The sequence below is a fragment of the Anopheles coustani genome, chromosome 2, assembly GCF_943734705.1.
Source record: "Anopheles coustani chromosome 2, idAnoCousDA_361_x.2, whole genome shotgun sequence".
Classification (NCBI taxonomy): domain Eukaryota; kingdom Metazoa; phylum Arthropoda; class Insecta; order Diptera; family Culicidae; genus Anopheles; species Anopheles coustani.
This window is the reverse complement of record NC_071289.1, coordinates 4,614,224-4,633,445: the sequence shown is the minus strand read 5'-3', so window position 1 is coordinate 4,633,445 and position 19,222 is coordinate 4,614,224. Positions and strand designations below refer to the sequence as shown.

The 19,222-nt window shown below is 47.0% G+C and overlaps 1 protein-coding gene across 1 annotated transcript; it reads right to left on the bottom strand.

Annotated features, from left to right (window-relative positions):
• Positions 1-5,417: 5,417 nt before the first annotated feature.
• LOC131263542 (uncharacterized) lies at positions 5,418-11,055 on the bottom strand. Its single transcript, XM_058265753.1, has 6 exons — positions 10,711-11,055; positions 10,316-10,626; positions 10,113-10,261; positions 8,679-10,049; positions 7,458-7,630; positions 5,418-6,562 (listed from the first exon to the last, which is right to left on the bottom strand). Exons 1-6 carry the CDS (start codon positions 11,053-11,055, stop codon positions 6,044-6,046), a joined length of 2,868 nt encoding a protein of 955 aa, XP_058121736.1. The 3' UTR covers positions 5,418-6,043.
• Between the last annotated feature and the right edge of the window lie 8,167 nt (positions 11,056-19,222).

The window sequence follows — 19,222 nt, the reverse complement described above, 5'->3', positions numbered from 1 at the left end:
GCATGCTTTTTTGTCACTAGATGTCGTTTCATCTCATCATAATTCCTTCAAACCCTTTCCTCCGAAATTCTAACCTCAAATTATATTTGAGAACCGTACAAATATTTCCCAAATAATATTTAACAGATTTTGATCGTGAAACCTTAACTTTGGAGTGTGCAAACAATGTTTCTTTATAATATTACTTTCAAACCATAAAATAGAATACAAAAAGTACCACTACCGATAATTAGCAGTAAATTTTTTAGAATTTGTCAAATTAATAAATTCCTATACTTACTTTTTTCAAATTCAATTGTATTGATTTGGAAACTTCAAACAGATTTTCATTATACACTTTTATATCCACTTTTTAATTTTCTTCAACCAAATTATTGTAAGTAAAACAGTACTTGTTATCCTCTTTACTTCATTCTTTTACTCCTGGCACTTACATGTTCCTAACAAACCGGGGTAATCATTTTGCAAATTTTTACTACATTTCATCATAACGTTGGAAAAGTTTAATTTCAACAGTAATCATACTCATGGAAATTGGTAGCTTTTGGTCCTTTTTCCTCCCATTCCAATCTCCTCCTGGTAATAGATACAATCATCTAGCTCACGTGGAAAAGCGTGAAAACCATTGGCCGCGAAGCGTAGCGCATAAATATGGATGCCGTTGTTGTCTTGTGTTGTTGTGTTGTCGCGCCCGTAGCTAGTCGCCGTTTCGCCGTGTTGGTGACCAAATTTCGAGCAGACAAAATTTGCAATGATCGTTGCGTTTCTTTTTTTCTTTTCTCTTGTTCTTGTTTTTCCTCTTCTTTTCCTACCATTTTCCCTTTTCTCTCGTTGCTCTCGTTGCGTTTATCGTTGTTCGGCGTATGTTGCGTTATATGCTGCCGATAAACCGCCTGCCCGCCCGCTGCCTTCCGCTCTGTGTGTATTCCGTTTCGACCCCCTTGAATACAAATGGGGTTCGCGTGTGTGTGTGTGTGGGTGTTCCACACCACCACCATCATGTATGCGCGATGCACCGGCGAATGGCAAAACGATCACCTTTTTCAGAACCATTCCTTACCGACCGATTCGACCCATGTAGGATTTCCCCAATGATGCCACGACCTGATCGACTGCGGGTGGTGTGGCGGGGGGCGCCGGCGCCGGAGGGGCCACCATTAGTACCGCACTCGGTTGCTGCTCCTGCCCCGTGCCCCGTTCCCGCGTGCCGCACCTTCGCCGACCGCCGCTTTTCCGACGCACCGATCTGCCGCTTTTCCGGCACACGAGCGACATCGATGACGACGACGAGGACGATGGGAACGAGCCGGCCACCACGCTGTCCACCGCCACCGCCACCATGCCGCCCCTCACGGTCAGCGTCATCGAGACCTCCGGCTATCGTCCGCCGGACTGAAGGAAAAGCAGTACGTGGAGGGGAAAACAGTATTTGGTTGTTCAACGTTTTGGTGCTAAATGATGCGTACAACGAAAAACAAACTGGAAAAAAACAACTTCACTAATAGATACACACGCAAACACGCGCACAGACTAGAGACCATAAGAAGAGGATAATACTTTTTGTTTCATCGAGGAAAACTCCTACCGAAAGCGAATCGTGCGTGCATAGGTTCCATTTTTTATTATTCAGCCCAACTTTCACGGGTCAGCAGCATAAAACAAACTGCACACGAACACACACACCTACACACAGGGCCCTCGGTGTGGGCCCCGGTTTTCCTCATCTTCATTCGGGAAAGCATCTTCATTTTAATGCAAAAGTTTTAGCCCAAAGCCCGGATCGTGCTCGTGGGCCAAGCTTCGGCTTAATTAGTCCGATCGCATCAATTTAGTTTCTTTTTGCTTTCTTCTGCCAAAAAACGGCAAAGAACAACTTCACATCCGCATTCCCCGCGGGGACTTTTATTTTCTTTTCCACAGCACTTACACGGTTCCTTGCGAACGTGAGGCTCGGGCTTGGATGAGCGGAAGTTTCCCACCAACTTCGAACGCATAACTTCGATAAACTACTTCCTGGATCCCCCCCGGAAAGTGGGAGGGAGGGAACGGAAAACTTCTTATCGATTCGATTCGGTCCACTTTACCTAGACTGCAGTTGGGTGATCGTGTTCCGCTTCGGAATCGCCATTAGCGCATGTCGTTTGGCGCTGATGGAAAGCAATCACCCTTTCGAAGCTGCGGCTAATGTGGCCTAATTGGGAGCTTTATTGGCACTGTCGTCAGCTGTCGCACATTCCCGGAACCGGAGAGTATTGTTGTGCTTCCGACACGCACTTTGGTTTTACTGTCAGCAAGAATTTTTCCCCTTTTTTCCACCACATTGCGAGTTTATTTTCTTGTTTACCAAAGCGCACAATCGAAGGCCGTACGACTTTCGATAATTCACATCACATGAAGGGGAATGTACGGTGTATCATAAAGAGAGTTAAAGGGTTCAAGTACCACAGAGAGATTGCTTACTGTAATCCAAACGAATCATCGAATCAAACAATAAACTTTCGCACCGAATGTAACCAATATCAACGAGTAGCAAATTTAGTTTAGCTCAAGAAGAAATATAACCAAATCCATACACAATCAAGTAACAATCGTTAAGTTTCGGAAAAGAGTTCTAAGGCATGCGTTTAGTGTTTTACAAAACAACCCTTTTTTTTTAATTGCAACAAGAATTCGAATTTAAAACAATCTTCACTTGAAAGTAAACATTAAAACGATACTGTGATAAAATAAGAGGAAATACACGTGTTGGGAAACAACCAGGGATAAGAATTCAACGTGAAGTTAAGAGGGGTAGAGAAAATATATTGGAATCGAATTATGCCACCAGAAGTATTGCAGTTTGAGTTAAATAAGGATTACATAACGGATTTGAACAGCGTTTTAAACATCTAAACTCACATGGAATCAATTATAGTTTTAAATACCAAACTCTGATTACGAAGAGGTCGCGAAAGCGGGGAAATGTTCGAGAAGAAAAATAGAATCGTTTATTTACAGAAACATTTTAAAAAGAAGATGCAAATAGAATCGATTGAATTAGTTCACGTTATACGTACTTAACTATAGAGAGAGAGAAAGAAACAAGAAAATATAGATCCACTGTCATGAGAAACTACTAGCGGCAGAGTTTTGGACAAGCCAAAGAGATTGTTGAATGATAAACTAACTAATAGCTAAGCGTGTAAGATGAGATTATATAAAGATATATTTTTCAAATACCATTACTCGACTCTCGATCGGTTAGTAGAGATAGGTGCGTCCGGTTTATATGACCTCGTGCGTTTACTAGAACATTGGAAGGGCCAGCACAGTATTTGAATATTTTCCTACGTCTTGTTAACCGAAAAAGGATCGAAAAAAGTGTGGAATGAACCTTTAGGACAGTAACGAGAACAAAAAAGAGCTAAATATTGTGGGACGAATCGACGGACGCTAGTATTAATGGAATGGCTAGATTTATTTTGAAATTCCTACCACAAAGCGACACAAGAGTGAGGTCCTCGCGGGGAAAAGACTGGAAAAGGTTGCCGAGACTGCGGGAAACGGAGAGCAAGTAAAGCAAGGAAGAAAGGTCAGCCAATGAAAAAGATCAATAAATTTATTACAGTAATTAAACTGTTCGGGTAGTATTTGTTCTATGAACTTCTTGAAAGAAACTTGGAGCTGTTCAAAAACTTTTCGAAGAAGACCATTTTACCCCTGTTGTTTCCAGCTTCTAAGTGATCAATAAAGAAACTTCCAGTCACAGCAATAACTCAATTTATCATGTTATTTCATCTTGCATCAAAATTTGAAACAATTTTTAACTATTTTACTCCAATCATCCTTGTTCAATATGGATAAATGAACTTCAATTACTTCGGATTGATAAACATTTCTGCACGATAGGTCTGCATTACCAAATGTCTCCCAGTGAGGCAACAACCGCTCAGCGGAAAGGTTGACGCTAGTTTTAAATGAATTCTGTTTTCGTTTTCTGCTCCACGCCACAATATTTTCCACTTTGGAAACTTTTCCTACTATCTACACCTGTACTCCCACGCCCCCGTGTCAATGGGTAGTGGGGTGGTAAACTGGAAAACCGGAGTTGGAAGCTGTCCCAGAGTGTTCTTAATCTCTCAATTACTCACCTCAATTCCTGCGAACCCTGCATAGTGGGTTTCCCTTTTTCCACCGGACGCCGATAAAAAAAACGCCTTCACACAAACGCTCAACAAAGTGGAGGTAGTTGCGGGGGAGGGTTTTAATAGGAAAGTTTGTTCATTTCATTGCCCATTACACGAAAAGCCACTTGCTGCAACGGTGGCTTTCACTTTGTTACTACTTTTACGCTAGCGTAAATGAAAATCGGTCCCTCGGAAAAGTGGGATTTTACGTTCGGGGTTTCTTCTGAGAAAGGTGAAAAGGACGAAAGCCTCTTTTCTGCAAGCCTGGAATTGAACAATACGATCAACCCACAGAAATAAATCAAATGCATACACATGAATTTCCTGTGAGAAAGAAGCATTGCTATTTTCCATTCGATATGTTACCTCGACAAAATTTCCCATGTAATTGAAAAACGTACAGTTGTTCCTAGCTTTTGAAAATAAATGATGGCTTACACAAACACTATTCTCGTTCCACTGCTCTATGAATTATAACATTTTTAATTCCAACTTTTCTCCGGGCATCCGCAAAAGCAAAAGAAACCTTTTCAGGAGAAGTTTTTCTATTAACGTCCGATGCACTTTTCGACCGGCAAAGTATTTGATTTATGAATTAACTTTCCCCTTCAATGCGCGCACGCTTTTCTCCATTAAAATATCCGTTACGAAGTCTCCAAGGTGGCCATTCCAGTGTGATGAAAAGCTTTTCCGCATACGAAGTCGCAGATCATCTGTATAAAAGTAACGAACCAATGAAACCAACTAAAACATATTCTTCTGTTCTATTATTTAGTACCAGGACATATGTGAAAGTATTTTCCGCTATCTTGTTGAAAGGAAAATCGTCGACCAGTTCGTTCGTTTACACATTAATAATCAGAGCCCAATTGGGATGGATCTATTTCAAACGGAATAACCTCACGGGACTTTGGAACTTCCCTTTGTCACCGGTTCGTGTGCACACAATTTTTGCAAATCAAAATAAACATCAATTGCCATATAGATGATATTTGATTTCATGATAAAATCAAACCCCCCCATAATCAATGCCATGATCAAATATCGCTCGATTGATATGATATGCAAATCAACGTCAAAATATGGAAATGAGAAACGAAATCCTATTTGCATTAATGGAGGAAACATTGTGTGGCTCGTTTCTGGAAAGGTCATACCCAACAAAAAAAAAAAGTCTACAATAATAATCTTGTTTCAGTTTTTCTTTCATACTTCACTTCATGACAACAACGCAACCTCATTAGTGTTCAATTTTGTCATTCGATTTTCCTTTTCTATTCAGTTCGCATTTATATTACAATAAACATGTGCCCTTTTCACGTACAACAGCTTCTTTTTGGAAATAAATTACAACCATAAGCTACGAATATATTAGATCCTCTGGTGACTAACGCAAGAGCATACATACATACACCATGTGCGTCAACACAATACACGCACATCCTATTCTCACAAATCTTCTTTCCAAAGCCTTCTAGGACGAAAGTGTCCTGCGAAAGATGAACAGATCTTGATTTCTATGGCTACGAATTGGTTCCTCCGTCGTATGTCTTCACAGTACCTTTCCCTTCTCAAACGCTCTAAGGATACATGGCATGCCACGTAAACTTTCCCCTATTGTTCCGTTCGTTCGTTCGTTAGTTCGTCGGTACGTGCGTTCGAACGACGAACCTTATGGCACATGGGATTCTTCCCGTCGGTTTCACTGTCCCGTACGATTCCGAAGCCCTTTGGACGTCGTCTACGGTCGTCGTCACGTAACTTGTTCATTTCGGGGGCTTGCAAGATAATAATTCAATCCGGTTCTGGTCGTCTGTCAGACACCTTCCCATGGGCCGCATGGATTTGGAAGAAAGGATTCTGGCCCGGCGTTGCTGTTAGACGTAACTTTCGTGCCGGTTCTTATCCAGCGTAATGACCGCCCCGTTCACCGGATCGCGCCGCACCGTGAGCCGGGTAATGTGGGGAGCGACCGGCTGTCGGTTGTCCTTCGCCAGCTCGCCAACCGGAACCACTACCGTGGGCGACGAACCGTGGCGCGAGGTGACACTTTCATTGAACCACCGATTGATGGACGAGATGTCGCGATAGTGTTCGCTGGTACCGTCCAGCGTGCGCTCGATCCGGGCGAACACCGGCACCAGCGTCGTCTCGAGCAGCTCGAGCGTGGCGGGCGAGCTGGCCACCAGACAGCCGCCGCTCATCAGCCGCGACAGCACGTGCAGGATGTTCTTGATCGTTTTCCGCTGCGCCTCGGACTCGGTGCGGCTCGCGAGCTTCTCGTAGAACTTCTGGCTGAAGAGCGCCACCAGGAAGGCGACCAGCGGCCGGCTGGCGAGATGATGGTGGCACTTCCAGTTGGCCGACATGTTGTACAGCATCGAGGTGAATTGTTCCTGTGGGCACGAAAATAGAAAGCAATCGTTTTAGTACCGGAATAAAGCGTAGGCGGCATGGTTCTGAAAACTTTTTTTCCCCAAAACGGTTCCCCGGGAGCCAAACCAATTTGTTGGTTGGCCCTGCAGATCGGATTAATGTCCTCCCATCAAACACGAATCAATTCACGCCAATATATCCTTCCACGTCAAGGCATGAATTCATCGACGACTCAACAATCAGGGGGATGAGGCGAAAAAGGAAAACGCACACGGTTCCGGGATCAGAATGGTCCATACGGTGGCGAGGCAATCGATCAATTCACTCCCACCACCCATCGGCCAATGGTGGGAAGACCATTTTTCATCGCACCATCGAAACAAACTAGCATTGACTGATAGTATCTGGTGCCGGTGGTGGAGGACAACAACAAAAAAAAACCCTTCAACATAAAACTGCACCATCTTCAATTGATTACATCAATCAACCCCCAGGGGGAAAACCCGTCAAGGTTTAGGTTGGGCTTCCTGTATCTCTTTATTGTGCCTCCACCACAACGGAGGCTTCGGTTCCGCAGTGCAGTCACAATCAACCGAGTGCATCATCATCCGTGACGCATCGTTGCATGTGGAGCAGCACATTGTCCGAGTGGAGAAAAGTTGACCGACCGTTCATCTCTATTTAGTCACATCATGTCCAAGCAAGGAAAAAAGAACCGCGTTTCAAACCAGCTCCTAAACAGAGGAGGAAAAACCCCCATTAGGGTGGGGAGGACATCCAATCATGCGGACACACATCCATCGTTCCGGGGCAACGTCGAAGGCATTTATTACACCCGGACCGGGATGGACACTTTCCAATGCTTCCATTTTTTTCGCCTGTTTCCCACCCGCGCGATTAACGTTGCACACTTACGTAGAGAAAGATGGACGTGCCGGGACCACGCTGTTCGGTGGCCGTCTTCAGCTTGGCAACCGTATCCTGCGCCATCAGCGAGTAGACCGCCGTCGGTTCGATGCGCGTCATGTTGTTCAGGCAGGCCGAGCACAGGAGCAGCGTTTGACAGCAGGTCGTCCGCTCGATGATCTCTGCAGAATTTTATAATGATGATTCCACCGGAGGAAAGGACGCAAGGCCACGGCGCAGAAGAAATGAAACGAAAGATTAAATTGAAATAAAATTGAAATTAATACATCTACGTACGTATGGAATGAGGGAGAAAGGGCTTCGTAACTACACTCTGTTGACCAAGTTCGCGCGTGTCCGAAGACGCCTAAGGGAAAGTCGTAAAATGGACCGTTTCTTTTGCTCCTTTTAAGCCGGCAACAACCGTTAATTCCTCTAATTAAGAATTTACAGCCTTATCCTGGCGCTGAAGTGTAATTTTCGTGCGCTCAAAAGCTGGATCAGCACGACGCGTATAAACTGCAGAATGCGGATCATTGGTCGTTAAAGTTATGTAAGTGAGTGCGTGTGAAAGAGAGTGTAAGGAAGCATCATCTTTGCCATCATCGTACCATCCAATTACTTTTCTTCCAGCAATCCAACGTCCTTCCCCAAAGCCCTATGGAAAGCCATATAAGAAGCGATGGAATGGGGGAACTGGAATTTTAAGATGAGAATTTATGAAACTTATTACATAAATTGCTCGCGATGCCGCATGAAGAATGAATTTATTTATCCCACCCATTTCGCCAAACTAGCCATCAGGATTCGTCTCTGATTCCACGCATTCCACCAAGGCCATGCCCGGATGAGGCTAACGCGCCTAACACGGTTTCTTTTTTCCCGGAAAATATGCAGCATTCGAAACGAGCAGCCACATTTCCTCGAAAACTAGCGTCAAATAAGCACTACGAAATGGCCTTGAAAAGGTCAATGAAGCTATTCCGCACATGATTGCACGAAAGGCAGAAGTCTCCAGTAGGGATTCGATAGGAATTCCCATAGCAGAGAGATTGATTCTTTCTTCCAAGAAATCGAGCTTCTCTTTGATATCCTTTCTCCAGAAAAAGATCCAATATGTTTGACCACGAAAGAACTACGGAATCTTTGGAGAGGGATTCTTCCTCCTCAATAATAACATAGTGGAATCGAATCGAGGTTCTTCGTACGCAACATAATCAGCTTCCTTACCGGTTATCGCCTCAACGATGGAGTGTACGTGCTGCTTCAAACCCTCCAGCCGGTGGTCCTCCCCATGCCAGGGTGCCGTAATTTGCGTCAACACCGAAACGGTTTCCCTCAGTTCCGGTTCCGTCCGCTCATTGATTCCACCATTTGTCTGCTGCTTCTGATCGACCACCAGAATGTCCCGGAGGACTTCCAACCCGTCGGCACGTTCGAGCTGCCGGATCGTTTCCGTCGTCGAGCAGACGGTGGCCAAGGCTCGTAACGCGAGCGCTCGAATGGAGGAAAACTTCGACTCGACGCACACGAGCAGCAACGCCCGGACGGTGTAGTTCGCGATGAACGCATCGTTCAACGAGGCCAACCCGTTGTAGTCCAGGTTCGAGAGCATCGCCACGTAGCTCAGGTTCGAGCGCAGGATCAAATCACACTTGGCCGTCTCGACGGTGTCCACGATCACCTTCACGAGGTTCTTGAAGATCAACCGCACGGTGATGAGGAAGTACCGCTTCACGATCTGAACCTCCTCCTCCACCGAGCGGTAATCGAAGTCTTCCGCATTCGCTGCGGCTGCCCTCAAGTCCGACGTCATGTCCACGAGCGACTGTGCGTTCTCGAGGAACTTCCGTCGGTCGTCCTTCTCAACCTGCTCGCGCCCGAAGTAATCGTTTCCCTTCTGTTTCAGCACAAACTCGTAGATATCGCTTGCCAGCCCGTGCACGAACGGGGCCACCTTCTGATAGATCTCCTTCTCATCCTCCTCGTCATCCTCGTCGTTGTCCTGTTGGGACTGATAACGTTTGATGGCGGCGAAGAGTTTTTCCACCCGCTCGAACGCTCCCTGCAACGTGGTCACCTTCGTCTGGAGGTGGCGAATGATCTTCACCGCAACGGCCGAAGTCATCCGTGTCGTTCGTCCCGCTTCCGCCGCGATAGACTTTGTCTGCAGGATCGACATAACCTCGCTTTGACACGCGAACCTCAGCCCATCGAGCCAACTCTGCACGGCCGGTGTGTGACCGTTTAGTAAGGGATTGTCGTAGATGGTGTAGCTGAAGCCATGCTCACTGGCCGTAGTGGAGTCCCTTAGATGATCCAGTTCGTCGTAGAAGTTTTCCACCACGGTCGTTGTTGATCCGGAAGGACTACTGGCGGGTTTAATGTGTTGCAGTTCTCGAGGGCTAGCTGTTCGATGTGATGGAGAAAGGGGGAGCGATCGGTATAGCTTCGACTGATGCTTGATCGGTGTTGAAGTTCCAGCTGGATAGAGCTGGGCATACGTCGGAAGTTCTCGTCCTTCCCTTTTAAATGCTTCATTCTGATGGAGGTTATTATTCGCATCGGACCCACTTGTTCCTGCCATCGACTTTAAGATCCCTTTCGGTGTCCCAGGGACCGAGGTACAGCTTCCATCCAGTGAAACCTGCGGTCCCGGCGAACAATTCGTTTGGTTCAGCATCTCCGACAGTTCGCTTCCGTCCAATGAGATCATCTCCTCGCTCGAGTGGCTCAGCTGTTCGTTGAGGTTCCGCTTCACGCGGCTATTTTTCGTGATGACACGGCCACGCTTCAGCGATGTACTTCCACCACTCCGGACACTTCCCTCGCCATCCCGATGACTAGACTCTCCTTTCGTCCCCTGCGAATCAATGGACGACGTTAGGCTCGTTGGTTCGGTGAACGATAACCGGCGTCCGGTCGCCGTCTGCTGGGGTGCGTTCACTGTCTCCTGCTTGGGGAGTGGTCGCCGGATGACGGTCGGAGGTGTCGGCGCGCCACTGTTCAACGAAGGTGACCTCTGAAACAGCAGCTCCTCGTCGACGCTTCTCTTTGGTGTAAGCTTCTCCCCGGACGCATTTTGACTTTCGTTGATACTTAAATTACTACTGACGTTGCCCTTCGAGTGGCCACCGACCGCATTCGGTGAGGTTTCGGTGTCCGAAAACCCAGAGTCCTGCAAGCGAAGAAAAAAAAACGAGAACACATGTTAGTCTCGGTAGGGAAAAACTTTCTCCATCGCTCGACGACGGCCACTAACCTGACTTTTGTGACTAGCTGGACTTCCCTGTCGGTTCGCTTCGGCCCAGTCGTTGTTCCGGGCCGGCTGCTGTTTCTTCTGCTTCTCCTCCTGTTGCTGCTCCTCCTCGATCAGCTCGTCCTCCTCTTCGAGATCGTGAAAGGAAGGGTAGCCCGTCCGCGAGGAAAGCAGTGGCGCACCACCGAACCCATGGTGGTGGTATTGGTACGATCCTGTCGCCGCCCCGTACGGTCGAAAGCCAGCAAATGCGCCACCAATAATGCCACCGAAGGAACCACCTCCACCGTCGGGCTCGTTACCGAACCAAACTTTGCTTTGCGAGCGCTGAAAGTTTGAGCGTGACATCTGCGAACGAAACAAGAATGGACAAGAAAGATGGTTAATGAAAGTTAACGTTGCTTTCACGTTCCTTTTGCCTAAAGGGAGAAAATTCTGTGTACAATAAGAGCAATATGAAAACCACTTCGCAAACCGGTGCGTTGCGGATAAATCCCAATGATTTAGATAAACCTTATTGCAGCCTCCTGCGATCGATTATAAGTTCCTGATTGAACAAACGTTAAGACGCATTAAAATGCCATCTGCAACATCGACCACAACCAACCAAGGGAGGTTTATTTACAATCGCAACTAAATGCACATTGCAGTTTCGCAAGATTTCCAGAGTAAACTCATTCTCGGGAAGCTTCGGTATCGGATGAAATTAATTTAATTGCACTCGCCCTCGCCATCTACCGACCAACGTAAGACGTTCCGTTCGTTCGTGGAGAACGATTTCTTGTAACCGAACCTACGCTTCATCAGTGGAGTAAGTTTAACTGCTTCCCTCTCAACCATCCTTTCCGGACTTGGAAACATGGAAGCAGATGATGCTGTTTGTCTTCCACTTCGCGAAATCCTTCCTTCCAAAACGCGCAAGACTGAATCCTCGGCTCCGCATCGACTTTAGTGGAATGTAAATTCGTAATCGCACCTCATGGCCAACAAACCGATGCCGGTCTGCACAGTGCCGTTTCGGTCTTAGGAATAATTTATCCGGCACAACGCCGCCAACCACGAACGAGGCACGGTGCCGAACACAAACCGGGCGGATGGTTTTTAGTATTTATCCAATAAATTCCACGATCGGTCAAATGTTAGTTGCATTTGTATCCTCGCGTCGCAAGTTACAAACCCGAGAGAACCCCCGGGGAAGCGTTTGTAAAGTAACTTGTGGTCGGTTTACTTGCTTTCCTTCTGCCATTCGTACTTCGCTGCAAATGAGATCCTTTTTCTCGCGCATTTTGATAGTGATTTTAGCTTTCCATAAATCAGCAAGGATTAAACGGAGCGAGCTTTCGTTAGCGCTGGAATTGAATTATAATGCGGTCCCGTTTGGAGATGTATTAAAATTAATTATGTAACTTACAGCAACACTGTACGAAAGTTTATCTTGCTTTTCTCGGAACTAACACCTCACACTGTGAAAATTCATTTAAGTTAAATGGCGTACCTTTTGAATTACAATTTAAAACTCCGCACGAGCGCACGGCTCTAATGAAGAGAAACTTTCAAGGCACTCTTTTAAACACTTTTTGGTTTCGTGGAAACCACGAGAGGACATTTTACAACCGTCGCCTGCAACAACAGTAGCAACACTGCAACCAACTCCGCGCGTCCTCCGGGATCTCCGAACGCTTGCATTGCGTGTTCGTAGCGATGGACTTTGGAAAAATTGTGACGCTACCGAAAAACGTCCCTTTTTCCCCCGGCGTGTCGTAACGGTTCTCGGGGCGCGGATAGTTCGGAGTGTCGGAGCAGATGTTTCGTCCGTTTCGCCCTGGAGAAGTGATTCTCGACAAGGGCAGGGGCAATACCGGGACAATGTTAGCGAAGGAAAAAGGAAGGGGGAAAGGACGTTCGAAGGTTGGCTGCAGCATATCCTTAGCGTGGAATTTGCAGGCGACTGTATGTGCGCTCGTTAGGATGTGTTTGTGTTTGTGTGCGCTTGCATCTGATCGTGATCGTTCGGTACTGATTTGAAGCGTGTCGACGCAGAGGTCCTTGCACAAGCAACGAATGAACAAACGAACGATTCAGGGTCCCTTCCCGTTTACGTTCATTATATGGAAAAACTGCCGCGATTTAATTAAGCATAGGGGGACGGCCGTCCGCTTTTCACTCGTCGCCAGCAAATGGTTGCATGAAGGTTTTTCTCTTCATACGAGAATATGTCTGCGTTCTTGTTCTTCCGAATATAGGTTAGGGGTTTGGTGAAATCTCGTTGCTAATCTCGGTAACCGGTATGTGTTGGCATATTTTTCTTCATCTATTATTTTTCACCCTCTCCTTCCATCGTCCTCTGCTTGTAGAGGGGTTTTTCCCACAAACCTAGGGGAGGTACTCTAGCTAACGACTTTCAATTCAAAAGCGCCAGGTGATAGAATCGAGGCGTCGGAACGACCACGAGGGACCCTGAACGGAAATGAAGCCAGCAAGTCAGCTCGCAAGGAGCAAACGGTTTCGGAAGCAGCTGATTTGTTTTGGGTTTTTCAGTTTTCCCAAATCAAACCTTTTCTTTTCGATTTTTTTGCAATAGTTTTTTTCTGGGGAATAAATAATTCTTGTTCGTTTAACGATTATTAACTATGTTGTCACAATTACTTCGAGTGATGATTCAAATCATCAGATCCATACCTTAATAGTTTATACTTGCACGTATGTTTTAAAGCATTTCCGATACTTTTATGCATAATTTGAAAATCAACAACTTCTCCTAGACATTCCCTCAGGACGTCGTGTCGGGTTTAGTCACCCGTCAATAAATCGTTGAATAATGAAGGGAATGGAAACTTCCAGTTTGCGTAAATCTTCCGTCACAAATATGCATGTCTCGGTGGAACTTTCTCGACGTGCCTACCTTCAACTAAAGTTTGCCTCAGCAATCCTTTCATGAAAGCCATACCGCCAATGCTGGAAGCTAGAGAGCAGGAGTTCGATTCAATGGTTTCGATAAACGACATCATGTATCATGCCTTCAGTCTGGCCTATTCCTTCCGAAAGGCTCCACCACTCAGATGGAGCGAATCGTCTGCCAATTTCCAGCACATTTCCACCGAGGCGTTCGGGCGTGAGATTCCCCAGTCGATGGGAAAGTGCGGCTCGAGATGCGAGCGAAAGGGAAAAGAACTTCCGCCGAGAGGAAAAAAGGGCTGACGACAAGCGGCTGATGGCATTGAAACCCTTACGTGATGACATACCCCGTTCGAGCCGAGAGTCGGGAAACAAAGGGTAAATGTTGCCAGCCAGCCAGTAACGACATGGAAGTGGAAAGTTCTGCTGGAGTTAACGAAATGTACGGCACAACAAACGGGGAGACACAGCACGTAAGCTATCGGAATGCGTATATTTTGTTTTCTAACGATCAAACAACGACTCGAGCATCGAGAGGAAACAATTCCATAACTGCACCGGAGGGAGTTTGTAACTCTGTCGTCGACGCTGGCTGCTTGCATGCATGACTCATACCATGATTGTCCGCCAAAGGGCAGACCGACGGCAATCGAATTGAGACCCTTTTAATGTTTCCTGCAGCGCTACCGTCCTCGAGCGAAGCGTCGAGTCACACTTGATCTACTCGAGTCGCCTCGGAAAGTGGCTTCGCTGACTTGGCAATCTCCTTCCCAGGTGGCCCTCCGGTGGCTTTTTATACCCAGCTTGTCTTTATCTCCAACGTTCTGGATGCTATTAGTTGAGCAATCAACACGTTTTTTCTCTCCCTCGCCACAGCTATCCGTTTACGGAAGTCGTTTAAATGTTTCTACAAATATATTCGATTGTTAGTCAAACCAGTTGCACAACTCATACGGCACGTGGCTTATTGCGTTGGACGCATGTGTAGAGTTGGTTCTTTTTTTACTTTTCACCATTTGCGGAAACATTCCACCGTTCCCGGGGACACGTACACGGCGTGGGCACACACCAATAGAACGTACACTGGTAAGAAACAAAAAAAGGGAAAAACCTTTCATATCAAACCCTATCGAGAACATGGCGTTGACAATTGTTAACAAACTTGCAAAACTCCGGCTTTCGCTCGCCGACGCTTCGGATGCCCATGGTCAAACGAAAGCCACAGCTCGACACGGAAAGTTTTTGCTGGCAACCACTGACCACGACCGAAAGTGAAACGTGTTTCGGAAAAGTCAGAATTTTCACTCTCTCAATTCCGAGCGCGGGATCAAAGTTTTCCACTAACTGTCGAAACCATCATGGCACACTGTGTGTGTGTGTGCAGGATGGGAGAATAATTCTGAATATTGAATTGCATCTGCCATAAACTGTTAAGGATGGAATGTTGGAAAGGTTTTTGAAATTAGTTTCATTTTATGGGAATACTTGCACTGTTGACTCGAGAGAGTAATGGACCTTTTAAACAAGTGTAGATATTTAGTTTCGTTATGAAGCTCTACATGGAAGGCCAAAAGAAAACCTGGTCGCATGCAAAAATATGAGGTACTTTCCAAAGAGAATATAGTTTCTCAAAAATATATAACGTGAGAAACATAATTTCAAATTAATGTGCGAATTCTGAAATACCTTTTTAAATCTTACTCAACTTCTGGGCATAGAATTAAACTCCTCTCAATTGAATTAAAGTGCGAGAATTTCCAATTTTAATTAAACCATAAAGCTGCTACCGATTCGCGCGAAAGCACCTCCTCCGGTCTTCGATGCATATTCATGTCTGCACTCCTAGAACGTTCCGGTAAGACTCTCCCAGAATAGCCAATTTATACTTCACCATTACGGAAGGCGAGTGGTTATGGCTTCTTGCAAACTTTCTCGAATCGAGCGGCTCCTATCCCGCCACCTCCCCCCCGAGGTGCGCGATCTTCAGATTATGTTCGGCTTGAGATATAAATTTCATTTTCAATTTCCCACCAATTACGGCTCTCCTTCCCCGCGCCCCACCGAAACGAGACGAAGTGGTCCGGGCACGTTCCGCGAAAGGTATCAAGCTCATCGACGGGTTTGGTTCGCAAAACTTTATCTTTACACCTTGCCCGTGCTGAAAGGCGGTGAAATTCTTAGTAACTTCTCACCCAGAATTGAGTGCATACGCCCTCCCCAGTGTTGTAATTAGAAATGTCTTTACCATGCGAGTAATACGCTTCGTGACTTCTTAAGCATTTTCGATGATTTCAAACGATCGGTCTGGTTGGCATGAGACCGGCTTAATCATCACCCCAGAGGAAAGCACCAATTAATTGAACCCACAATTCCAGCTCCCTTGCTGGTCGCATGACTCATCATCGACGGACGTTGCTGAGGCGCAAATTCTGCCATAAATATCCCATCAATGCCCCGGCGGCTCGGCCGTTTTCGCACCACGGGATCGAATGGCGACGTGTCGTGCATCATAATGTCCCACTGGCTGGCCTCATGCGAGGAAGAAGGCCCTTTACGGCCGAACGACCGATAACGCCGACGATGATCGACGACAGCGATTGGAGCAGCAGCGCATGAATGAAGTCGAGTGTAATTCGCATCATACCCGAATATGAATTACCATCCCATTTACGATGCGACCCAGGCGTCCGCCATTGTGGTTCGTCGAAACGTCGAAACGTCGAAACATTCCGGCTAAAAATGGAACCTAGAATGGGAATGCACATGCTCCCCCTCCCGGCCCGAATATGAATAAAATAAATATTCATTCTGGTCGTTCGCTCCGGTAGTTCGGCATACTAATTTGAAGCCCGAAAGCAGAACCATCGTATTGCTTGGCCAAAAGGCCAACATAGACAAGGAGGTGCACCAGAAACCGCACCGTTTTGATGGAGAATAAATGACTGGCAGTAAAAAACCCACCTAGCAACTCGGCGGGGCTGCGAGTCGAGATTTCCTAGCTAGAGGCTTAGGTTCCCCAAAATTACTCCGAACTGCAGCCAAAAATCATTGAACCACCGATGACACTTTGATTTTCGACGTCCGGCTACATTGGAGGTGCCATTTGGGAACGATTACAGCTGCAATCAACGGCGTCCGACCCGACACTCGGTGCACTGTTTGCATCTAATCACTCCCGAGAGTGAGTGCCTCGGTGCAGCTAATTTACCTTTACCTCCGGGAAGGCGGCCTTCGGATAGGACCACCACGGCCAGAGTTGTTTCATGTGAGACCGCTTCTTCCCAAGTTTCCAGGTCAATAAAAAAGGGCTCCCCTTGTTTTCTGCCCCGCAATCGATCCACCGATGTCGATGGTGATGATGCCCCGGTGCATGCATGCTTTTCCGGGATGGGTGTGGCGCATGCATTCGTTACGCCCGCCCCCCGTTCGAGGTGGGCTGCTACTTCCCGGTGAAAGTGCGGTCGCTCGAGAGCCGTGGTACCGGACCCAATTGGTAGCGGCAATCGCGATTCGCAACCAATCATTTTTTATCGTCCATCCGATGTGGCAACACGTGTCCGACGCTGGTGCATATTTATCGCCGACCCAGTGGCCATCTGATGGTTGGTTATCGTGCCGGCTCCATCGCCAGACATTGATGATCTGTTTTCTTCTGGACGATCGGAACGGATTTTATTGTCGCTAATCGGTGAAAGTCATAAAAACCCGACCAACTTGTGGATAGAAAGTGAAACAGTGCAGAGTGATAGGATGTTTTATTTTCTCCGCCTTCATTGAAGCGGTTCAAAACACACATGTACAGTGTTTTGAATCCTGGTATTGGGAAAATAATGGTATGAATAAAAACTTTTACCTCGGACTCACAGATCTAAAAACAGATTCCTGTGACTTGTTATGCACATCATTAGCTGCCGTTTCAGCGCTGAATTCGATTTAGACGAACCGAAGTATTTCGGAGTACACAACATCCATTGATACCATTCGCCGGAATGCGTCATTAGTCGTGAGGAGTTAACGTGAGCGCATGTAGGAGTCTTTTTCCCCCCAAACGGCACGTAGCGTGTGTGTTGTCGTCGGGAAACTAAACAACATCAGCACAACAGCGTAAACAGGAGGCATGTATTTCCTTTCCAAGAACAGCGCCAACCATCGGTTCCACCGGACAGGAACAGTTTTTAAGGGAACCCGGGCACCAATTACCTAACTGCCCCGTTTGCTGCCAATCTTGCAAATTGCTTCCGTCGACAAACATTGGCGCCGTTGTCCGCGGGACTCTGCTACAGGGTTTCCCTATTTTTTTCCAGAGCAACATTCAGGTGCGGGTGGTCGGAATTCGTTTAACCGAGGTACGATGTCCGGTGGTCCCGGGTACGACTTTGATCTAGAGATTAATTACTAAGAACATCACTGGCGTCCCTCGACGACACTGTCGCGTTTCTGATTTGACTTCTCTCCGGCTTTCGATTCGAATTTACTGAATGTGCCTTTTCTAGCAGAGCTTTTAGCTCTTACTTCTTTTTTACACAAACTGGACCAGCTATTGGACAACCGAACGACACGATCCGGATGAATTTAGAGCTCACGATTTGTTCGACAAAAATTACTCTTTTATGGGTACCCCCACCGACATTCCGGTAACAACTTGACATGGCACGCTCACGGAGGGAAGACTTTTACCGAGCAGAATTACTCCAGATGTTCCGTCGGGGAACCGACCGGAACATTGACCGCTGGAGGACCGCAGGCACACGGAATGCCAAACAATCGACGAAAGCACCGAGGGTTCTGTGTGGAAAGTTGCCGCCTCGGTGAAGGAATGGAACTCGCCGGTACCTCCACCCGAGAGTATCGGTATCCAGAAATCGTGCGCCACTCGAACGTTCTCCACATGAAGCGTAGAAGTCCTCGGCACGATAATAGGCCTGTTCCCTCATAGGAGCCGGTCTATGCGGCGCGGTGTTATATCATTAAGCGCTATCACTCATCGGGGAACCTCGCGCGGTGGCTAAACGGACCCAGCCTAACCCTTTCCTATCTCGGGAAGGAACGAATCAAGCGACTAAACCACTTTTAATTCTCACTCGCTTGAAATGATTTAAGAGAGGGAGATTTCCAGCGTACCCAAGTGCCGTTAAGAAATTTCGCGCAGCCAAACATGCCACTTCATCTTGACGAGCCTCCTCCGGTTCCATCCGCCATCCCTAGGGTTGGTACTCGGGTACATTCCGCTGGCGGCACTTCAGACATCGAGCTCATCGAGTGTGGCACCGTAATTTTCCCGGCACAACATCCAGCACGGATCCACACCACGGCCATCACCATAGGCCACCGACGAGACTCTCCTTCACGAGCTTCTTCGCCATGTGGTGAAGTGGTTCCCTTTTGTTCCGCGAAATGTCTTACCCGAAGCCCGGGGACTAACTTGTGGACGACGGCTTGCCTTGCAAGCATATTCGGCACATTCGGGCTTTGACTGAAAACATGCTTGCTTCGATCGGTTTTGTTCAAGCCCTTTGGCCAATGTTCTTACCAGCCGTCTCCAAATGTTTTGCCCGCTCTTCCGCTGCTGAAGAACGGCCTCTCCTCTATGTCCGCTCCGGGGGTACTTCACTCCACAATG

Bases quoted from the DNA above. Each gene is read 5' to 3' on its own strand.
- LOC131263542 (XM_058265753.1), bottom strand. From the start codon at position 11,055: ATGTCACGCTCAAACTTTCAGCGCTCGCAAAGCAAAGTTTGGTTCGGT. The intron at 10,627-10,710 runs GTTAGTGGCCGT...CTTCGCTTGCAG, and splicing joins CAGCTAGTCACAAAAGTCAG to GACTCTGGGTTTTCGGACAC. The intron at 10,262-10,315 runs GCAGGGGACGAA...AAGTGTCCGGAG, and splicing joins CTAACGTCGTCCATTGATTC to TGGTGGAAGTACATCGCTGA.